We start from the raw sequence: 22,526 nt of genomic DNA on the forward strand, positions 1-22,526 counted from the left end.
AAACATCCATTTAGATTGCTGAGAATTTTTGCCGGAAAGATAATTGTTCACTCTCGCTGAGGCGTGTTCAAGAGCGGTAGGCTCCAGCGTTTAGTCCAAATTCTACGTCAAATTTGAAAGTTTTCTGTTTTGATTCTTTTCATAGAAAATGTGTAGCAGTTTAGTAGTTCCAGTTTTGTAAAAATGTGCCGTTGATTTGTTTCTACCTCACCTATGTTTGTCCCCGGCTGATCAACGTTCCAGACCATAGATATAGTCCTTTTTGTTCGTGTGTAGCAGAAATTCCAGTATAATCGTAGTTGTTTAGTGCATTTTTTTGTGAATTCGAAGTAACTTTTTTGTTTTAAACTTTTGAATAAAAAATAAACATTAAAATAATAATTGCTTCCATAATTGCATAATTTAAAGGAATTGTAATAATTAATATATAGTAAATCTTAGGGTGTGGCTATGCTGTCATTTTATATGTTCTCTGTCTTTAAATTAAATGTTAACATATGACAGCTTGCCTTATTATATTTGTGACATTGTTATTTTTTTTTGTTTTTAGAAAAGGTTAACCTTTATGATATTTTCATTTAAAAAAGTTAACTCTACAATTTTAATAATTTATTTTTGCCATAGTTATAGCTCAGTAACATTTGTAGGTTTTGTAAAAACGGATTTTCTAAAAAGATAGGACATAATATGTAAGTTTTTTATATCTTTCATTATTTTGTTTTAAATCCTTGTAATTATATATATATATATATATATATATATATATATATATATATATATATATATATATATTGTAATTACTTTTGTATTATCTGCATGTGTAACTGTGTGTGTTGAGATAACAATAAACGTTTGATTTATTTCTCTAAATCATTGTTGTTTGTTTATTTTAGAAAAGTCTCCTAACCATTTCTGTATTTCTAATAATTATTTCATAGTTACTAGTTGTTGTAATCGTTATAATTTGGCACCTCGAACCGGCGTCCATTTTAAATTGCTAGAGGTACTTCCTGTTGTTTGGTTTTGTTTGTTCCAAGAGACTTATGTAGGTACCCCTTTGTTTCATTTTTGTACCTTAGCTTGACCCTTGAAACCTAAAAAAGCTTAAACCAACATTCACATGAAGCCATCGGTGAAAATTAAATGAACAATAGTGCTCTTTTACAGTTTTCTTGTGTTTTTTGATTTTTTTTTCTCGTTTAGTTAGTACGTTTTAATGTTATTGTTTTAATATTAAGTTATCGTTAAATTATTGACCGATCAAACCTCTGCTTTTCAACTATTGAATATATTTTAAATTTAATCAACGGTTGTATCTTTTGCAATATATATATATATATATATATATATATATATATATATATATATATATATATATATATATATATATATATATAGTTGAGAGAGTTGAGAACATAATACTTATGCTCTATCATTAGCTCAATTAGCTCCAAACTACTTTTCCTTGATGTATTTAGTTTAAACTGGATTTATTTCTTGTAAATTGTTGTTTTATTGATAGCATTCTTAGTTCGTTTTTCTCGTTTGAAATGTCCAATGTTTAAATTTTAGATAGTAATCAGTATTTAAAATCATTTCAACATCCAGAGTTATTATTTTACTGTAGAAGTAACTCTATCTTATTCCTAATCACTTTTTTTAACTGTCATGGTCTTTCCTATAACACACTTTATACATATTTTCTATTATGATAACGGTTTAAACATCAAGCTGAATGTCATATTGGTCTGAAATGATTTATCAATAATTAAAAAAGAAGTTAACAGTGAGCTCCGATGCAATCCTAGAAGCTCATGAAATGTATCACTATCACCCAATCTTAGAAAACTAAGTCTTGGAATTAATTTTTAATTTACTTTGTAGGCATATCCAAGTCACGCAATTCTTTATATATCTGCTATCTCTAGCTAACCGTATTTTTAAATGTCGTTTTTCTTTTTATCCTTTTTCTTATTTCATACACTTGTTTCTTGCCTCCATTAATATTTCGTAGATATAAAATATATTTATACGAAGACGGTTGCGTCCTTACTCGACGCAATGAGTACAAGAATGATGGTAATTTATATGGGTAAATTGTTGATGCATAGTGGAATATAAATATTCTCAGCATCGCTTTGAATGGCTTGGTTTAGCTTGGGTATACAATTTACTTTAATTGCTATCGACACATTTAACTTCATAAAATATATTGAAAAAATTAAATAAAAATAGATAGAGTAAGGAATTCTATCTATCTAATTAACCTTTTTCGATTCATCTTTGGACATAGGCCTCCCCAATCCTTTTCCATTCTTCTCTGTCTGTCACTACAGTCATCCACCTAGAGCCCACGTGCTTCTTGATATCATCTGCCTATCTCATTTGGGGCCTTCCTCTGCTTCGTTTATATTCCCACGGTCTCCAACTTATAAAGAATTTTGTTTCATCGGTCTTCTTTCTATCTTATATTGTGTCCGGCAAATCTCCATTTAAATTTTGCAACTTCTTGTCTAACATCCACTCGTTACTCTTTTTATCCATTAGTCTTATGTGCAGCATTTGTCTTTTCATTGCTCTTTGGGTTTTTATGATTTTGTCCATGTTTGCGTTTGTAAATGTCCACGTTTGTGAACTATAAGTGAGAAAAAGGAGTACTCATTGATTGTATACTTTGGTCTTAAGATGCTGTAGATATCTTTTGTTTTTAAGAATGTAGCATAGTTTGCCAAATGCCACCCATGACAGTCTAACTCGTCTTTTTATCTCTGCTGTTAGGTTTCCTTTGTTAAGTTTTATAGTTTGACCCAGATTTATATAATTCTGAACTTGTTCTATTCTGATTGAAAAGTTTTGGTGATATTGTGTCTCACGACAGGGTAAGGAATTAGGATTATAAAACTATAAAAAACCAAAAAACCTTATCCCACTTAATCAAACTAGATAAATGAAGAAAAATATTCTAATCTAAGGATAATCTAATAATAAGAATAATCTAATAATAAGAAGATGAGTAATTAGAAAAGAAAACGTACCTCAAATATTTTTGGCAAAGTCGAATATCCAAAGAACTTCATACCTTTCCAGAAACCAGAGAAATCGGTTGCTTCTTTTCCCATGAGATAGAATTCATTTTCTGGGTTTCTTAAAGAATCGACCTGTAATCCAAAAGCTGTAGTAGCAATAACGTCATTAGTGAAACGAGTAAATGTGTCTTTCATTTCAATTTCGATAGTATTCTTGTCATTTCCCATAAAGAATTTGACCAAATTTTCTCCACATTCGGACATCAGCAAAAACATCGATTTCATTTTGCTGCTTGTAAACGATGGGCTAAGAATTGGTCGCATGTCCTTCCATCTTTGCCCTAGAAAGGCAAAATATCTTATGTAAATATATATAAATGCTTACATATATTTATGATGAGGTAATCAAGTCTCAAATTGGGGTATGATTTTAAAGTAACCAAAAATGATCAAAAGTAATTTTTTAACATGCACTTTCGTCACCGACATGTTGTAATGATAATGTGTATACGAGTTTTCATACTCATAGGCCATGCACTATAATTACGCATAATATATTACAAATAGGTGGTTCGATAAGTACTTAACCTTACGGCCCGATGGAGCCACTATCTTAAGAAAAATCTACTATCCTGTAATACATTCTCGTAGACGAGCAATGTAAAAATTTCAGCCGAATCGGACCCGTAGTTTTGTTTCGACCGCGTGTGAAAGCGGGCGTATCCGCGAATTCTAGAAAAATGGAAAAAGAGCAATATCGGTCGGTGATTTGATTCTTGTTTTTGCAAGAAAGTTCGAAATTTTCGAAGGTTTGAAATGCCACACCCCGGGCAACTGCATTGGTCTGCAGGCTAAACTAAGTGAGGGTAGCCAGATATGGCGAAAATTTACCGAGCGATTGCCGGTATAAGCGATCCCCCACTTGCTGACCAACGGCTTCGGGCGGATGAGTTGGTAAGTGGTAGGGATCAACTAGCACGCAGCGTCTGACCCAGAGTTGGCGGCTTCAAATAGCGTCTGTGTCCAGAGGATCGGCTAAAATACAAACCAGAGAAGGCAACGGGAAACCACTCTGGTATATATTTCCCAAGAAAACTACAATGAAAGCACAAACAGAAATAGCCCCTAGTCCCCGGCAGATCTTAGATGATCAAGGGGTGCGAAGAATCCCCGGGAGGAATAGCCTAAATATTTTAAATACAAACTTTAAGATTGCAACATGGAACGTTAGAAGTCTGTTCAAAACAGGAAAACTGGCAAATGCATGCCACGAAATGAAACGTTTAGGGTTGCAGATATTTTGTTTGAGTGAAGTTAGATGGCCAGGTTCAGGTAAAGTTAAAACCATGAACAAAACTTTCTATTACTCGGGTAATAATGATCCGGTTCATCGTAACGGGGTTGGAGTAATTTTAGAAGACAAATATAACAATGCCGTCACAAACTTTGTGCCATTTTAGGACCGATGTCTTCTTATTCAACTATCCGGAAAGCCAGTAAATATTAACATCATTCAAACTTATGCCCCTACGGCCGATAAACCCATAGAAGAGCTAGAAGCGTGGTATGCTGACGTAGAAAAGCTTATAAAGATGACCAAAAAACGAGACCTGAGAGAGAATGACCGAATTCTGCCAACAACACAACATGGTAGCGACAAATACATGGTTTAAATTACACCCTCGCAGATTGTACACTTGGACTTCACCACAACACAATGAAAACAGAGTAATCCGTAACCAAATAGATTACATATTGGTCAACAAAAGATATCACAATGCAATCATCAGTGCAAAAACATATCCTGGAACTGACATCAATTCCGATAATAATCCTGTTGTTGCAAAAGTTCGCGCAAGATGGAAACTAATAAAGAAACGAAAACCTCAACACCAACTATTAGACATCCAATTATTGAAAAATGACACCATACATCAGACAGTAAATAAAGAATTAAACAAAAATTTAGGAAATATCGACCACAATAGAATTAGCGAGTACCATGACATAAACGTCCTGTGGAAAACTATTAAAGAACAAATGAACAATGTAACGGAAAAACATCTAAAAGTAACACCTAGAAATAACAAACAGGAATGGATGGCAGAAGAGATTTTACAATTAATGAACATACGAAGAGAATCTAAAGGAAAAAATGAAAAGGACGAAGAATACAAAAGACTAAGTAGAATAATTCGAAAAAAAATAACCGAAGCAAAAGAGAAATGGCTGGAAACAAAATGTGTGGAAATAGAATAACTACAACAAAGGCACGATTTTTTTAATTTACATAAAAAGGTAAAAGAGTTTACAGCGACTACCAAGAGAACGACTTTTCACACCATGCTGAACACGGACGGCAAACTGCTAGAATCAACGGAAGATAAACTGAAAGAATGGGAAAACTATATTAAAATTCTTTTTCACGACATACGAGAAGAACCAAGATTGGAAAATAACAACGAAGGGTCAACAATTCTGAAATCTGAAATCATAAATACAATTAATCATCTTAAAACAAATAAAAGCCCAGGTCCAGACGGAATATACCCAGAAACGTTAAAATCAGCGAAGAAAATATCGAAATATCTGTCCTTTTATTCAATCGCATTTATGATACAGGTAAAATACCCCAAGATTGGCTGGAGTCAATATTCATCCCACTACCAAAAAAGCCAAACTTACAACACTGCAATGAGTTCCGTCTGATAAGCCTTATGAGTCATGCAGTAAAAGTACTACTAAAAACCATACATAATCGTATCTATAGAAAGTGCAAAACAATCATCGGAGAGGATCAGTTTGGATTCAGAGCCGGCATGGGAACGAGAGAAGCCCTGTTCAGTTTACTAGTTCTCGCCCAAAAATGCTACGACCAACAGAAAGATATATTTATATGCTTTATAGACTTCGAAAAAGCATTTAATAGAGTAAGACACGACCTACTATTAGAACGTTTGCAAGAAGTCGGTTTAGATGGAAAAGACATCAAATTCGTAAAAAACTTGTACTGGAACCAAAACGCCAGAGTAAGGATCGAAGGTTCCACATCCGTAGAAGTAGAAATTAGGAGGGGAGTTAGACAAGGATGTGTTCTGTCGCCTCTGCTGTATAATCTTTACTCCGAGTTTCTATTTAAAGAAGCATTGGAGGATTCCAAAGATGGAGTCAATGTGAATGGCGTAAATATCAACAGTATCAGATACGCCGATGATACAGTGTTAATTGCGGATTCCGACTTAGGACTACAATGACTCATCGACAAGACCAACTCGACCTGTGAGCAATTTGGTATGAAAATAAACATTAAAAAAACCAAAGTGATGTCAATCCGAAAAAATCAAAACGTACCTCAACCTTACACAATAAATGGGCACATTTTAGAACAGGTCAATAGATTTAAGTACCTGGGATGTTGGATCGATAGCAGCCTAAATCCTGATCTAGAAATAAGATCGAGAATAGAACAGGCCAGAAAATCTTTCGAAAAAATAAAAAAACTGCTTTGTGATTCTCGAATAAAACTCGAAATTAGACTACGTTTTTCAAAATGCTACGTCTGGTCGACTCTTCTATATGCAGTTGAAACGTGGACCCTCAAAACATCAACCGTAAATAAACTGGAGGCCTTTGAAATGTGGATCTACCGGAGAATACTCAAAATTTCATGGACATCGCATACCTCAAACGAAGAAGTGCTCCATAGAATAGGCAAGGAAAGAGAACTTTTTAACACAGTAAAAGTTAGAAAAACATCATACCTGGGCCACATACTGAGAAATAATAAGTACCAATATGCCCAACTTATAGTGAAAGGAAAAATCGAGGGAAAGAGAGGCCTAGGAAGGAAAAGACTATCGTGGCTCAGAAACATCCGACAATGGACAGGGCTTAATTTTGAACAGCTAATAAGAACAGCTGAAGATAGAGAAGAGTTTAAAATTGTAGTAGCCAACCTCCATTGAGGAGAGGGCACTTTAAGAAGAAGAAGACACAAATCCACGATTTCTTATTGGCACACCATCCACTAAAGATACGCGACATAGCTGAGACAATAGGTATCTCAACATAACTAGGGATAATATTTACAGGGATATAAAAAAGATATTTAAGACTATATGACTCTCCTTTCACAAAAAGACAAAGCATAAGTATATCAGAAGAACAAAAATATCTGTTGACCCAAAGTGCAATAGAGTTCGTCAAGAAGGAGGAAAGACATGAGAACATGAGAAAAGGAATTATTAGCCAAATTTATTAAGATTCTTATGTATTAAGTTACAAAACTAGAAATATTTATCGCACAGACCAACGAATGATCAATCACTTTATTAGGGACTTTTTTCATCCTGTATAATAAGTGTTAAGACATTGCCGTTTCAAATAAAAAATAAAAAATTTCTAGTCTTTATTCACCAATTACAAAAATTTATTAAAACTGAAAGAGTTATGGTGTATAGACATGTACCCACATAATTGCTCCAATCAGTTACTTACCCGTAAGAGCGAATAAATTTTTACTCCATAGGGGATCAGCTTTCTCCGGGAGGAAAGGGAGATGGTCCATAAAGTAATCAAAATCTTTTACCCCGATTTGTTTAATTAGGTTCACGTCTCTTATTAGAAGTGTTGGGAAAGTAAACTGATATATTCCAATATACCTACAAAAAAATCAAAATGTAGAAGATATATATATATATATATATATATAAATATATATATATATATATATATATAAATATACATATACATATACATATATATATATATATACATATACATATATATATATACATATACATATATAGTGTTATCACTCATTTTAGCATCCGTGCTTTATCAGACACTCGGGCTGATACAAATTCAAACTTGGAAAGTCCAACGAATGTCTCCTAAAACTTGACCACTGCAGTGGTTAGCGTACAGAGGTGCCACCAACTGTGATGATCATAAACGAAAACGATAATGTGTGTGATGAAGCACTGATGCTGAAATGATATCACTCTATTGATAGCACGAGAAGAAGGTCGCAGGTCATTATTTTTGTATTATCTACTTAAGCTAGAACAACCGTACAAAAATGTTTGGCCAAAAAATCTTACCCCCTTAAGTGGTAAGTTTATCTTATCTGTAACTTAGATGTACCGATAATAATTGACAGCATAATTCTAAAGTTATTACATATTGTAGTTTTTGTTTTATATGTGATTTTTGCTGGGTCAAGTGACCCATTAAAAATCTACCATGGCTTATAGACTATATATCTTATAGAGCCGTAGCAAATGGTAATTTATATAAATAATAAATAATAAATTTATTGAATCAAGTGACGAAATTAAATGTGATCTTGATTTCAGAAACATATATTGTCTAAACAGAGCTTTTTCAAATAATTTGGACAAATGGGAACAAAAACAAAAGTTTTTTTAATTATCTCTCTTGTTTCTACAGTATACTGCATAATTACTATCATCCTCTATGTAAACATTGTTTAAATTAAAACTTAATTCGTTTCTAACAGTGAAGAAAAGGAAATTACAAAAGGATTAAAAAAATGCAAAAAAGATTGGAACAAAAAAATTTAACGATGCAAAAATGTTATAAATGTTAAAAATACAATAATGTTAAAAAAACGTCATCTAATATAATTATAAATTATAATATAATTAAGATAGAATCATGTAATATGCTTTTGAACTTTTTTTTTTAAATGTATCCTTTGACTTTTTGATTCTTATATAAATCTCGTGCGAATGTTTGCCAAAATTTTGAGAATTGCCCATATATATATATATATATATATATATATATATATATATATATATATATATATATATATATATATATATATATATGTATATATATATATATATATATATGTATATATATATATATATATATATATACATATATATATATATATATATATATATATATATATATATATATATATATCTACGGCATAAAGTGGACTCCGCCCATGTTAAAATTCAGGTTCAAGTGAGTTCCGTGGTCAACTGGACACCGATATACGGAGCTCACTTGACCATTCCATAATATTGGCTCTGTCGATTCGTCAACATGTATAGTTTCATAATTTTTAAAAATTTTGTGGAGCCCTTAAGTACCCCTGTATCATGAATGTATATTGCATAGTTCACGTGTATATCTTATAGGGGTCGTTCAGATCTTTTTCACTGTATATTGGAACCATAGGTATATCGGTTTAAGTAAGCTCTGATAGTTTGGCAACTCTGCCATTAAGCTGTATACTTCTCGCGTATAGTCTGAACGGTTGATATGGACTCCTTATTTTTGTTATCGTTCATACGCATTACAGTGTGTAACAGATATGTATACTATTAACTACCTGTTTTTGGTAGGTACGTGCTTTTCTAAAAATAGCTTTATAGATACAAAAGGATTTCGTTACCAAATTGGATTTTTTTCATATGCGGAAATTTCCTAATGTATTTTGTTAACGTGAGTATGTCTTCATACGTTTTATTTTAAGAATTCGATAAGTAAGAACTTTTTTTATTTTATCCAATGTTTTATGATATCTTGTATACAGATTTTTATTATTTTATTTCTAGTTTTATCTGTGTACTACATATAATTCTGGATAGAAGGTTATCTCAAAATAAATATTTATTTGCTTAAATAGATATTTTTGTGTAAAAATGGATAGTAGTGCACAAAAAAGGGAAGAATGCTTAATTTATCTAACAAAAATTATACCACTTCACCCATATTAGATACTTCTGAATGTTTTATCTCCTATTTAGGGGTAATATGTAGTCAATATAAGTGAAGCTAGTGTTAAATTTGCAATGATCTTTATAAGTAATAGCTTACTGACTGTACTTTACATGTTGAGTTTAAATAAATAAACCTTGTCCCTTCAGAAAAGAGCGATTTGAATGGCAAAGTCAACGAAGAAAGTGTAATGAATCTTTTATTACCCCAGATTCACACAGGTTAACCGCTGTTTGCAGGCAAGAGTCTTCCTGGCAGATTTAAGGAAGATAACTACCATAAGGAAGTTCCTTTTGAGGGTTCAGATGGCGAGAAGCAGCTTATTTTTTTTTTGTATATCTTGCAGATGTGTTGATCTAGCCAGTTTTTCCTCGATTCTAGTCATAAAATGGATTGTTATTCGTGGAGTGAATGTTACGAATCTAGACTTTGTTTCTTTTGTTCTCTAGCTACTTATCTTCGGATATTAGGTGGATTGATAACTACGATATTGTAGAGCTTATGTATGGATGAGAATCTTAATATCCGCTTAATTTGGCTGACTAATTTATAGCTAAATCTACGTGTCAAGTATGTATTGATGTCAACCATACAAGCTAGGTATACCTATTTGGCAGCAGAAGCATAGAGTTTAAGCGTCTACGTTTTAAGAGTGAAAGGATGTGCTTCCCGTTTTTAGCTGACAAGTTCGCGGAGAATACTATTTTTCTGGTTCTAGTTTGCCATTTAGTTTTAAACAAAGTTCTGTAAATTACAAAGTGTGTTTAATGATTTCATGACACTATTGGTTCAGGTATATGTTCAAATTTGTGAAAGCGTCTCTGTTAGGGACATTAAAGGAGCATACCTGACTTTTTCCAGGGTTTGGCTTAAAATTAATTTATAATATATTTTTATTGTGTTTAAGATATAATTTAGATCTTTCTCCACTTCAGCAACAAAAGTTTATGGTTCTGCAACAAAAGATGTATCGTCTACATAATAAAAGTCCTAGTATTTACTGGAATGGGTTGTGTAAATGTTATACAGTGTAGGTGCCATTACGGTACCCCAAAGGAGACCGTTCTTCTACGTTTTCAATCTTCATCTTTTCTTACCATTGAGTGATACGGAAAATCTTCTATTGTTCTATTACCTAAGGGGATATCACATAGATTTTAGAGAAATGTCCTTTAATTTAAGGTGTCGTAAGCAGAATTTAGATTGACAAATACCACTCCTCATGTCTGATATTTTTTATATCCGTCTTCGTTGTGTTGGGCAAGATTTAGTATGTGTGACGAACATGATCTACCCTGTCATATATAGCCACTTTTATCTTTAAATTTAAGTTTTTCTTCTATTATCGGTTTATATTAAGGATCATATGCAGAAGTATTGTGTATAGGTGAAAAAATAAATAGATATATTGGCCGATAGCTTTTGTGGTCGTTGGGGTTTTTGTCAGGTTTAAGCAAGGCAACAACTTTGTCTTTACTTTGCTTGTCTACAGACTTTGGATATTAGCCACTGTTGTATTTTTTTGTCCAAATTTTATAATTAGTTTTGTGTTTAGATCCTCAGTCAGGAGCCGTAATATTGTTCATAATATACGTGGATAGTGGATCCAAACTCAACATCGTTGAAAGGTTTCCTCAGCTGACTGATTTTGTCCTCTCTTATTTTAAGTTTTTCTTTGCTTCTTTGCCGGCATTTATTATGTTTATTTCGTTATTTTCAGCGATTAGCTTAATACCAAATACCCTAGGTTTGGCCCTCTATTTGCTTCCTGCAGTAGAAATACGTCACATTTGTGTTAAGCGTATATGTCTGATAAGCTTAAGTAAAGTAGAGTGTGTGTATCTGTAGATATGTCCTTACTATTTATAGACATAAGTAGAATAGTTGGTCCTAAAAAGGACCGATTTGACAAACATCATATTGAACTGGTGATTGAAGAATTAACCGATTAAATAATTATTCATTATCCAGAGTAAGAGTACGCTCGATTGCGGTGGTCTTATTGTAACTTCAAATTTCGTGAAGGCTTTTACTTTGAACTCCATAAAAATTTAAATTTTGCATACTGTTACTTATAGACGATATTTCGAGTCAGATTTGTTTAGTAATAACTGTACTTATATAGTCTCTTTGTGAAAAGTAAATGAGCTTGTAATATCGGTTTACAACTCATATATGGATAATAAGGAAATAAACAGGTTAAAATGTGACAACAAATTGCTATACAACAGTACGAGACAATATTCATATGCTGTGGCAAAATCATCATATTTGGATTTCATATTTCAATTATCATATTTACATTGATATTTATGTGGCAATCAGCTGTAAAAGTCATTGCCTTTTTTTTCTGTCATATCATATTTTAGCATATCATATTTTGAGTGAAATTGATCCTAAATTCGTCTAATAATATTAAGTTTTTAAAACAGCTGTGTTTTTATGCTCATTCGGTTACCTTTTGTAAACCAGTCTGTGTAAATATAAGGGATTTATATAATCTTTTCATTTCGTAATCTTGTCGTTTCATAATTATAGTTCTCTTGCTTTTATTTTCTATATTTTCTATATTTTCTATATAAAGATCATCGTCATCGTATAGTCAGAACGCAACAAGATTCTATTGCCTTTTTGAAAATACAGCCACGTAAATGGCGTTTTTAAAATTTATGTCAATATTTCTGAAGTGCCTTTTCTAGGATAATTTTTTTAAGCCTATTTCGTTTGATTATATGTATTTGATTTGATAGTCCACAACAGATAAGTATTGATTGTAGGTAGGATAGCAGGTGTTGATAAATATGATGGGTCGGTAGATAGTCTCATTATTCCCCCTATGTTACCTCCCCCTTCATTTGTGGAAGTCCTAAGGACATTTTTTCTCTTGGGGCATCCTCCCAATTTAACTTGGAAATGCAGTTATTATAGTCTTTGGATAAAGCCAGCGCAACTTTAGCATTAAGATTTAGTTTCTTGTACGACGTTGCTATCTTTATATATGTGTTTGATCTTGGAATTAGTTCTGTTCGGTATTGGTTAGTACTCGGACCTCTGTAAGTCGGAAAATACCTCTGATGGCTTTTCTAGCAATCCTGGTCTAATTAATACGTTCTCGTCACGTCTCCACATATTAGCACTGGTTTGCTCACTATTTTATATACCCTAATTTTATGGATTCGAATTAGACTTCTGGATTTAAAAGAGGGTTATATATACATATACATCAGTTAGCTACCTGAATATTTCCTTTTATTTCTTATGTAACAACGTTACCTACGATATCTAAGACGCTGCAATCTTTCAAAATTATATGGCTTTATTGTTCCGTTATGCCCTAATCTAGATCCTCTCTTTTGTATGTTAAAGAACATTTATTTGATTTTCTCATTAGTGACTATTAGACCGCTTTTTTTGCTGCTACTAGCATTATTTTATAGCATTTTATTATTTAATTTATGGATTAAATCCGGATAGCAAATAGATATTCTTTACTTTCTCAGATATTCTAACATACAAAATCCTATTAAATTGTCAAAACTTTCCTTGCATATTCTATTCACTTATGAGGAGCAGCAGCAATATCAGTACCATAATAATGCGTATGGTTCTGGACTGGCTAATTGTTGGATAATGAGAAGCATGAGTGTAGCAGTTTTAATGTTTTCGGGACTGCTACCTGGTATAAGGGAGCAGAATTATCATTACCGAGTTATATACCGAGAATATAGGAATTATTGCCTGAACTTTATTATTATTGAACAACAATATATTCCCTAGTAAAATAATCATGAATTTACAGTAAGAAAAATTTTTGAACGTTGGTTATGAAAACATCATGTACATACCACCGGGTTCACTATGTCGATATCCAGCAAAATCCCTGTAATAATGATACGGGAAACCAAAGATGAAAATATGCTCCAAGAAACTCTGTGTTATAAAACTGTCGAATAAAATACAGATTCTCAATTCAAATAGTCAAAAAATTAATGAACAGCTTACTAAAACAGAAATAACGCCTATTTAAGAAGTACTCCATTAACGGCCCAAGGGACAAAGCACTCCTAGCATATGCTAATGATATATATCTCATAACTCTAACAAGAAACTCTCCCGTCCAAAAACTTCAATAAAGTGAAGACAGCACGAAAAATGTTTCACTTAAAATCAACGAAATGAAAACCAAATACAAGCGAATCAACAAAAGAGACCAATTCAATAAATATCGATAAAATATTAAAGTTAATAACTACAATTTTGAAAATATGGAACACTTTAAATATCTTAGATAAATAATCGTGGTTAATAAAAAAACGGGTGTGGCAGTCCAGTGGGACTGCCGGTAGAAGTTATACTTCTATACACGCGTTCGCCGTTACAAATTTATATGGGAGTCAATCTGCACAATCATTACATATTTAATGCTATAGGTAAGAGAGAGCAGAAAGAGAAAAATAATTAGGTATATGTGTATATGGTGCATCGTTTGCTGTATATAAACATTTGACCTGTAATAGGAGTATAGTAAATGAAGGATTGTATCAATATTTTAATGAAAATATATATTTTTATTTTCATATATGTATAAAAGGAGTTGAACGCAAAAAAAATTTTTTACGCATACTCTGCAGTAAAATGCATTGTTTATTTTGTTATTAATATAAAAATTACAATACAATACACTGCAACATAATTCAATATAATAATACAATACAAATTAAAATGCAATATTCATAAGTATTTAAAACTGCCAATATACATAACTTACTTTACGAAGATAAAAATAAAAAACCAACAACTCGGATTATGTTGTAAGTTTTCATTTAATTTTAAAATTTAGCATTTTTGCGTATATTACATATATTTAATAACATTAACGTGAGGTTTTTAAATATTTCAAAAATAAAAAAAGAAATTCATATTGGGATTCGAACTCACGTACACCAGCGTATGAACTAAACACGTAAAAGATTTGCCAATTAGACATGATACTAACGGATTTCAAAATTGACAGTTGTCTGTCATACAGTGATTATTTTGAAATGCAAAAGCCTAAAATAATTATGAACATTTAATAAATAATACAAAACATATCACATAAATAATAATATTAATATATATTATATTATATAAGTATATAACATTATATAATATAATATATTTATAATATTAAATATATATACAAAAGGAACATTTTTATTCCCGAGGTAGGAAGAGAGAGAAAATATATCTTATGTCTCTCTCTTACTCATTATCTTACATATGTAATGGTTTCACAGATTCACTCCCGTGCAAATTTCCAACGCCGTGCCTATAGAAATATAACTTCAATAATGCCACTAAATCACAGAGCATAATTCAAACTTTAGACCTATTTTAATACATGGATGAGAATCATGGACAAAATAGGAAAGAACTACGAATATATGAAAGAAAAATAATAAAAAAAATGTTTTAACCTCATTATCATATCGCTTACCAATCCGTATAGAATAAGAACATATACTGAATAAAGAAAGCTCTTATACCGATATTGTTCAGGAAAATAAATCGCTTAAGGTAGATCGGACACATGCATAGACGTCAAGATGTCAAACTTGTAAAACTGGTATGGAAGGAAGTTAGCACAGAAGAATGCCACTTGGGCGTCTCAGTATGCAATGGAGAGAAAACTTCCAATCATATCTCAAAAAATTAACATTTCGTTTGATTACAGATTCGTGGAAAATCGACCAACTTGGAGAAAAGTTAGCGAAGACTCACCCAATGTTATAGCGCTACGTAACAATGATGATAAAGAAAAAGGAGAAACAGTGACAAAAAGCAACAAAAATGGACTAATGGAGCAAAGCTGCTTCAAAATCTTGATTGGAAGGGATTGAAATGAAAGTATAAGAAATACAATGGATGAGGGGGATTCACTTATGAGGGGCAGAAGCAATATCAGTACTATAATAAGGCGTATAGTCCTGGACTGGCTAATCGTTGGATAATAGGAAACATGAGTGTAGCAGTTTTAATGTTTTCTTGACTGCTACCTGGGATCGGGGAGCAAAGATATCAGTACCAAGTTAAGGCATATAGGAATTGTTGCTTGAACTTTAATATTATTAAATAGCACTATATTTCCTAGTAAAATCGTCATGACTTTACAGTAAGACAAATATTCGAACGTTGGTTATGGAAACGTTAAGGACATACCATCGAGTTCCCTATGTCGATATCCCGAAAAATCTTTGTAATAATGATAACCGAACCAAAAAAACAGAGATTAAAATAGGCGCCAAGAAACTGTGTTATAAAACAGTCGAATAAATACAGATTCTCGATTTAAATATTCAAAAAATTTATGAACAGTTTACTAAAATAGAAATAACGCATATTTAAGATGCAATCCATTAATGGACCAAGGTACAAAGCACTCCTAGCATATGCTAATGATATTGATTTCATAAGAAACTCTCTCCCGTCCGCAAACGACATTAACAAAGTGAAGAGAGTACGAAAAATGTTTCACTTAAAATCAACAAAATGAAAACCAAATACAAGCGAATCAAAAGAAGAGAGCAATTCAATACATCTAGATAAAATAATAAAGTCAACAACTTCAATTTCGAAAGTATGGAATACTTTAAATATCTTAGATCAATAATCACGGTTAATAATAATGTCACTAAAGAAATACAGAGCATAATTCTTCTAAAAATTTTTAACCTCATTATTATATCACTACAAATCCGTATAGAATAAGAACATATACTGAATAAAGATAGCTCTTATAACGATATTGTTCAGGAAAATAAATCGCTTAAGGTAGATCGGACACATGCATAGACGCCGACGCCAAGATGTCAAACTTGTAAAACTGGTATGGAAGAAACTTAGCACAGAAGAATGCCACTTGGGTGTCTCAGTATACAATGGAGAGAAAACATCCAATCATATCTTAGAAAATTAACATTTCATTGAAGATTCGTGGAAAATCGATCAACTTGGAAAAAAGTTGTAGTTAGCGAAGACCCACTCAGTGTTGTAGCGCTACGTAATGATGACAATAAAGAAAAAAAAAAAGAAACAGTGACAAAAAGCAACAAAAATGGACTAATGGAGTACAGCTGCTTCAAAATCTTGATAAGAAATACAATAGATGATTGATGGATTCGAGAAACTTGAGACTTGAGAAAGGCACTGCCGAAACAGCTGTAGTGATAAGATACAATTCATTTGGTGAAAGTTTTGAAAACAAAGTGTTTAGTATTTTGTTGTTAAATAAAATGGAATTAACATACGACATTATATACGCTATAATAACTAGACAACTTGTATGATACGGACATATAAGGAGAAAGTTTCATGAAACAATAAACTACCCAATATTCGTTATGAGTGAAATCGATATGAATAAAGAAAATGAGGAAAACTATGGCAAAAAGGTAAAAAAAAGTAGTAATTAAAAAATGAGAGAGGTACCTTGTGGACAACATGTGCTTAATTAGGAACGAATTGAGATAAATAATCAAGACGACAAAGAACATTTTAAATTGATAAATCTATACGATTTTTAACAATGCATATTTATAGGTCATTTTCAGAGCCAACGTGCTAATTGTATGTAAAATGAAACTTTTTAAGGTTTTTAATGTTTGTATGAAAGATAAAACCGTATGAAACATGACCGTGAAATTTATATACCAATCTATAAATCTCTTTTAAAAGAATACTGACACCTATACATTATCACAATACTACATATCATAATACTAAGAAGTCTGTTATTTTAATCTAAGAATAGGCTTTATAATTTACGAGAGATTTAATTTAATGTATTTAAAATTTTCCAGGATCCGGTATTGTAATAAGAAACAAAATTTCACTACAAGGCTTGAAATCGTGTTAAATTTGACTTTAGATATTCTTTTTGAGATTTAAAGATTTTGTCTTTCTTCCCAAGACTTTTCTTCCCTCTACTCTTCCTTGCATGATGACGCGTAGAAGAGAGTATTTATCGTTTGGAACTATGTGGCCCAGATACGATGTCCAGATAGACAATTCGTTTGAGACTTTTACAGTCCAAGGAATTTTAAGAATACGCCTATATAGCCACATTTCGAATGCCTTTAATTTGTTTACAGATTTGGCTTTCAGGGTCCAAGCTTCTACCCCATAGAGCAGTTGCAACCATACATAACATTCGACGATCTCAATCTAATAACCATACTCAATTTCTTATTTATAAACATTGACTTTTATCTGTTTAGTTTAGTCCTATCTTTTTGCTTTATCTGTTAATGATTTATATAAGAATTTGTAAATCATCTATATTTTCTGTCATAATTGGGGTTTAGTATGCAAATTTTTTGTTATTAATGATGCTCACTCCATTCCTTACTTCTTTCCCATAGTGTCTCCTAAAATAGTAGTTGGGAGTACACATTAAATAATTGTGGTGACATTTCACATCACAACAAACATCTCTGGCTGACTCCTTTTTGAATTTCTGCTTGATTTGTCTCATCTTTCACCCGCATGACCGCTGTTTGATTTTAGAAGATTTTTTATTAAATTAATATCTTGGTATCTAGGTTTATGTGTTTTAATGCATGTATGGGCTTACCAGGTTGAACTGTGTCAAATACTTTTGAAAATCTATATTAGATAAGAATACGCTTTCATTATAATCTCTTCATTTTTGTAATAGTACCACCATTGCGCACAATTCCTCTTTTGTTCCCAATCCACCTCTAAATCCAAACTATGTGTTGTCCAATTGTTCTTCACATTTTTTATTGACAGACGATTTAATGTTGTTATTAATCGGATGGCATTTATGACTTTTATTAAATTTTGATAATCGTTACAAATCAAGTCTTTTAGTGACATATTATTCTTTTAATTTTTACTTCTCATTTAATGTCTATATTTTGTTAGTTATTTTTAGAGTAAATATATGATGACTAAAAACGAATTGATCAAGAGTAGTGAATCGATGCCAAGAGCCGCTATTCTATGAAGCTACCCTTCACGACGCCATCTTGTGGCGCTAGTTCCGTGACGCTCACCTCAGCATTTTACTGTAGAGAGAAAAAGTAATACAATGCCAGTATAGAAGCTTTGTTTTAAAAATATGCCATAAGGAAAGATATAAAAGTATTCTTGTCATTATATTATATTGCATACTGTATTATTAACAAAATTTTTCATAATGCATTCTGATATACGCTTTCTCTTGCCGCTAACGAACAGAAGTTTTTATTAACTTTTCGGTAATATACTTATGTAGGTATTTATATTTTTAACTTCTTACCATAATGCTAGAGTACAAAAGTAGTTATACTCTACTGTATTTTTTTCGTGGGGGTTCTATTTTTTAACTGTGTGATGAATTCTTGTATTTCAGTTCGTACGATTTGCGTTAATTAATTTAATGATATTTCTGGAGTTACAAGTGTATACTCAGTTTCTGTTGTTCCGTTTATTTATCTGAGATATGTTATTCATTCTTCTCTAGGGATGTACTTAATCTCAATCAATTCTTTGATTTGGTTTTTGACCTCTTTCACATCTGTTTCAAACCCTCCGGCGGACTTTTAGGTCTTCATTTTATATAAGCATTTTTTTTCTTAACATTTTACTTTTACCTCTTTTAATAAAGTGTGTCTATTTTTCTTTCTCAAAGAGCCTCTTTTATTTTTGTTTTTATGTTGGTATTATAATTTTTCAAATTAATTCGTCATTATTTCCACTTCATTCTTTTGTTTCAGTTATTGCTCTAGCCTAATTTGACATTTTTTTCCTTCAAATCATCAAATTTGCATAAATTGTTTATATTTCGTTGTAGTAAAATTCATATTTTCCGATAAGCCTAACATATGCAGCAGCGGTGTCATGAAACCGAAATAATCCAGTTCTGCATAACGTTTTTGCTGATCGATTTACAAATAAATTTTCAAACACATCAAATTGATCATCCTTTTTACTTTCGTATACGCTCATACTTATCCAAATTAAATTTTCAATTTCCAAAAACTTATGATACCTCCTCAATCCGCAACCCTGCGCCACGGACAATATCTATTCCGGCTATCGACATCAGTCTAACAAACCTATCTCAGTTAGTTTCAAATTGTCGTCAATTACAACCATCTTTTCGACTGAATTATTCGCAATTCTAAAAAGACAACCCCCTTCTACTTCTTATTAAAAAAGAACTTAAAAACATTTCAAATAAGAACATCCAAGTTCATTTTTTATGGGTGCCTTCTCATGTCAGAATTGAAGGTAACGAAGTTGTAGATAAACTAGCTAAAAACGCACCAACTAACCTGATGTCCGAAGAAAGTAACATAATGGTACAAAACGATTTAAAACCATACTTAAAACAAAAAATAATTCAAAAATGGCAACAAACTTGGAACAACACTCCATTAAGGCTATACGAAGTTAACAAACATCCATATCTTTGGAAACCAAAAGTAAAAGACAGAAGAGAGCATGTGATGCTTACCCGTGTCGTCTCCGGTGTAATTAATAAACGTATGAAAAGTCGATAGCATCTTGGTGCAAGTTTCCATGTTTATTAATGTCTCAAACTATTGCGCAATATGTTGCAATATTGCGTAGTTAGCCGGTACGCCCTTATTGTGGGATTGTCTTGAAAAAGACAATGCCTTTATGGTTTATTTACTTTTGTAGAAATAAAATACAGGTTTTCTAAGAAGAAAAAAACTCAGCTTCAGAGTCTTAGAAAATTCGCAGAGCCCTTCGAGCAAAGTGCTCTAGGGAGCTACCCTAGACGGGTAAAACCATACTGACTTGAGATCCGAAAATGTCCCATATTTAAAGATAAATTAACTTTTATATGAAACTTTTTCATTTCTCAACCAATTAAATTTAATTATAAGTTCCAGAAGGAAGGGCGATGCACATCGAGGTGCGTGATTGGTGGCACCTGATGACACCCGTCTCCGTATCGGCCAGACACGACTTACTCATGGCTATTTACTACACTAAAATAAACCAGTTTGTGAAGTGTGCAACCATGTTCTAACGGTAAAACATTTTTTAATACAGTGTCCTAAATATAACAGTGAACGACTCAAATATAGCATACCCAACTGCCCTAGAAGAAAATACAGATACCCAAAGAATAATTTCTTATCTTAAAGACTGTCAACTTCTTCATAAGATTTAAAACATACATTGTAATACACATACATATTATTATTATTAATTGTAAACTAATATATATACACTATTTGTATCAAGTGTAACATTAATCTAAATACGCTAATGCCTCTGCGTGGTAGATGCGTTTAAAAAAAAAAAGGTATTTTTATTTGATTATAGATTATATTAGATTTATATTAAATTAGATATTCAGTTTTGTGAAAGCGCCTGTCTTAGACAAATTAAAGGAGCGCTCCTAAGATTTTTCGGGGTTTGGCTTAAAATTAATTCGTAGTTTATTTTTATTATATTTAAGGCATCATTTAGATTTTTTTTCACTTCAGCAACAAAAGTTTTGGTTGTGCAATGTATCGTCTACATGAAAGTCCTAGTATCTACTGGTATCGGTTAATCATTTGTGTAAATGTAATACAGTGTAGGTGCCATTACGCTACCCCAAGCGAGACCATTCATCTGCGTTCTTCATCTTACCATTGAATGATACGAAAAATTTTCTGTTCTGTAGATATACGCGGATAAAACACGTGATGTTTTTATCTAAGGCGATGTCATACAGTTTTGGAGAAATGTCCTCTAATTTAATATGTCGTAAGTGGCATTTAGATTGACAAATACCACCCCTGATACCCGATATCTTTTGTACCCGTTGTTGCTTTTTGCAAAAACGGGTACGTTATTAAGTACGTTAATAAGTATTACGAATAAAAATAAATAAGCAAGAAGAATATAAGTGATCTATATTTAAACCAAATGACAAAAAAAAAAGAATATTATATATACATTTACTTCTAAATTAAATATTAAATTTTGATATGCCTGACAGTGAAAGATACAAAAACACAATTATTTAAAGTTGAAATAATGATAGCTTGTACAATCACAAAGCATTTAAAACAATAAGACCGAACATATTATATGTAATTGTAATAGATATGTTGCCGAGAATCAAGTTACACTAAGGTACCGAAATATTTCTTCTTTTAGTATCTGCCATAAGTGTATCTATGTGTTTATGTGTATCTAAAATATAGTATATAGGATATTGAATTCCCTACATTTAAAAATCGAAATACTGAAATTAGACAGTAAAAAATTGAAATTTTAAGAATGATTTATAAATTGTTATAATTCAAATTTTACTACTTCATGAAACAAATATTTTATTCGTCATAAACTGTAGCAATCGAAACATCGGAACGTACATTTATAATATAATAAATGTTTCAGTGCCAATGCATTAAAAAACATACTAGTACATAAAAATGGACCCTTGCCTTTTCAAAGTTTATAATAGACACTAATTTAAGTTTATCTATAATTAAAGCAAGTAATATAAATTACCACCATAAAATATTTAACTACAATAACCAAGTACGTATTTGTGAAATTTCTCGATGACTAAATTAATTGATATTTAAATAAATTTGAAGATCCAAAACGTACCTGCTGTAAAATTTAAAAATCTACGACTAATCAAATTATTGGCAACATCGGAGGAGTTTAGTTGTGTACGCAAAGAAATGTACACGGATCCCAAAAGTGTTTTAACCTATT

The 22,526-nt window shown here is 31.7% G+C and overlaps 1 protein-coding gene across 1 annotated transcript in view; it reads right to left on the reverse strand.

Moving 5' to 3' along the window:
* The window catches only part of LOC140450892 (cytochrome P450 9e2-like), a 59,611-nt gene that overhangs the window by 22,780 nt on the left and 14,305 nt on the right, over positions 1-22,526 (reverse strand). The window contains exons 3-4 of the mRNA XM_072544574.1: positions 7,524-7,687; positions 3,036-3,367 (exon numbers count right to left, since the gene is read on the reverse strand). Coding sequence (XP_072400675.1) covers positions 3,036-3,367; positions 7,524-7,687 — 496 coding nt within the window. The remainder of the gene's footprint in view (positions 1-3,035; positions 3,368-7,523; positions 7,688-22,526) is intronic.

The sequence above is a fragment of the Diabrotica undecimpunctata genome, chromosome 1 (genome assembly GCF_040954645.1).
Source record: "Diabrotica undecimpunctata isolate CICGRU chromosome 1, icDiaUnde3, whole genome shotgun sequence".
In the NCBI taxonomy this organism is placed as follows: Eukaryota; Metazoa; Arthropoda; class Insecta; order Coleoptera; family Chrysomelidae; genus Diabrotica; species Diabrotica undecimpunctata.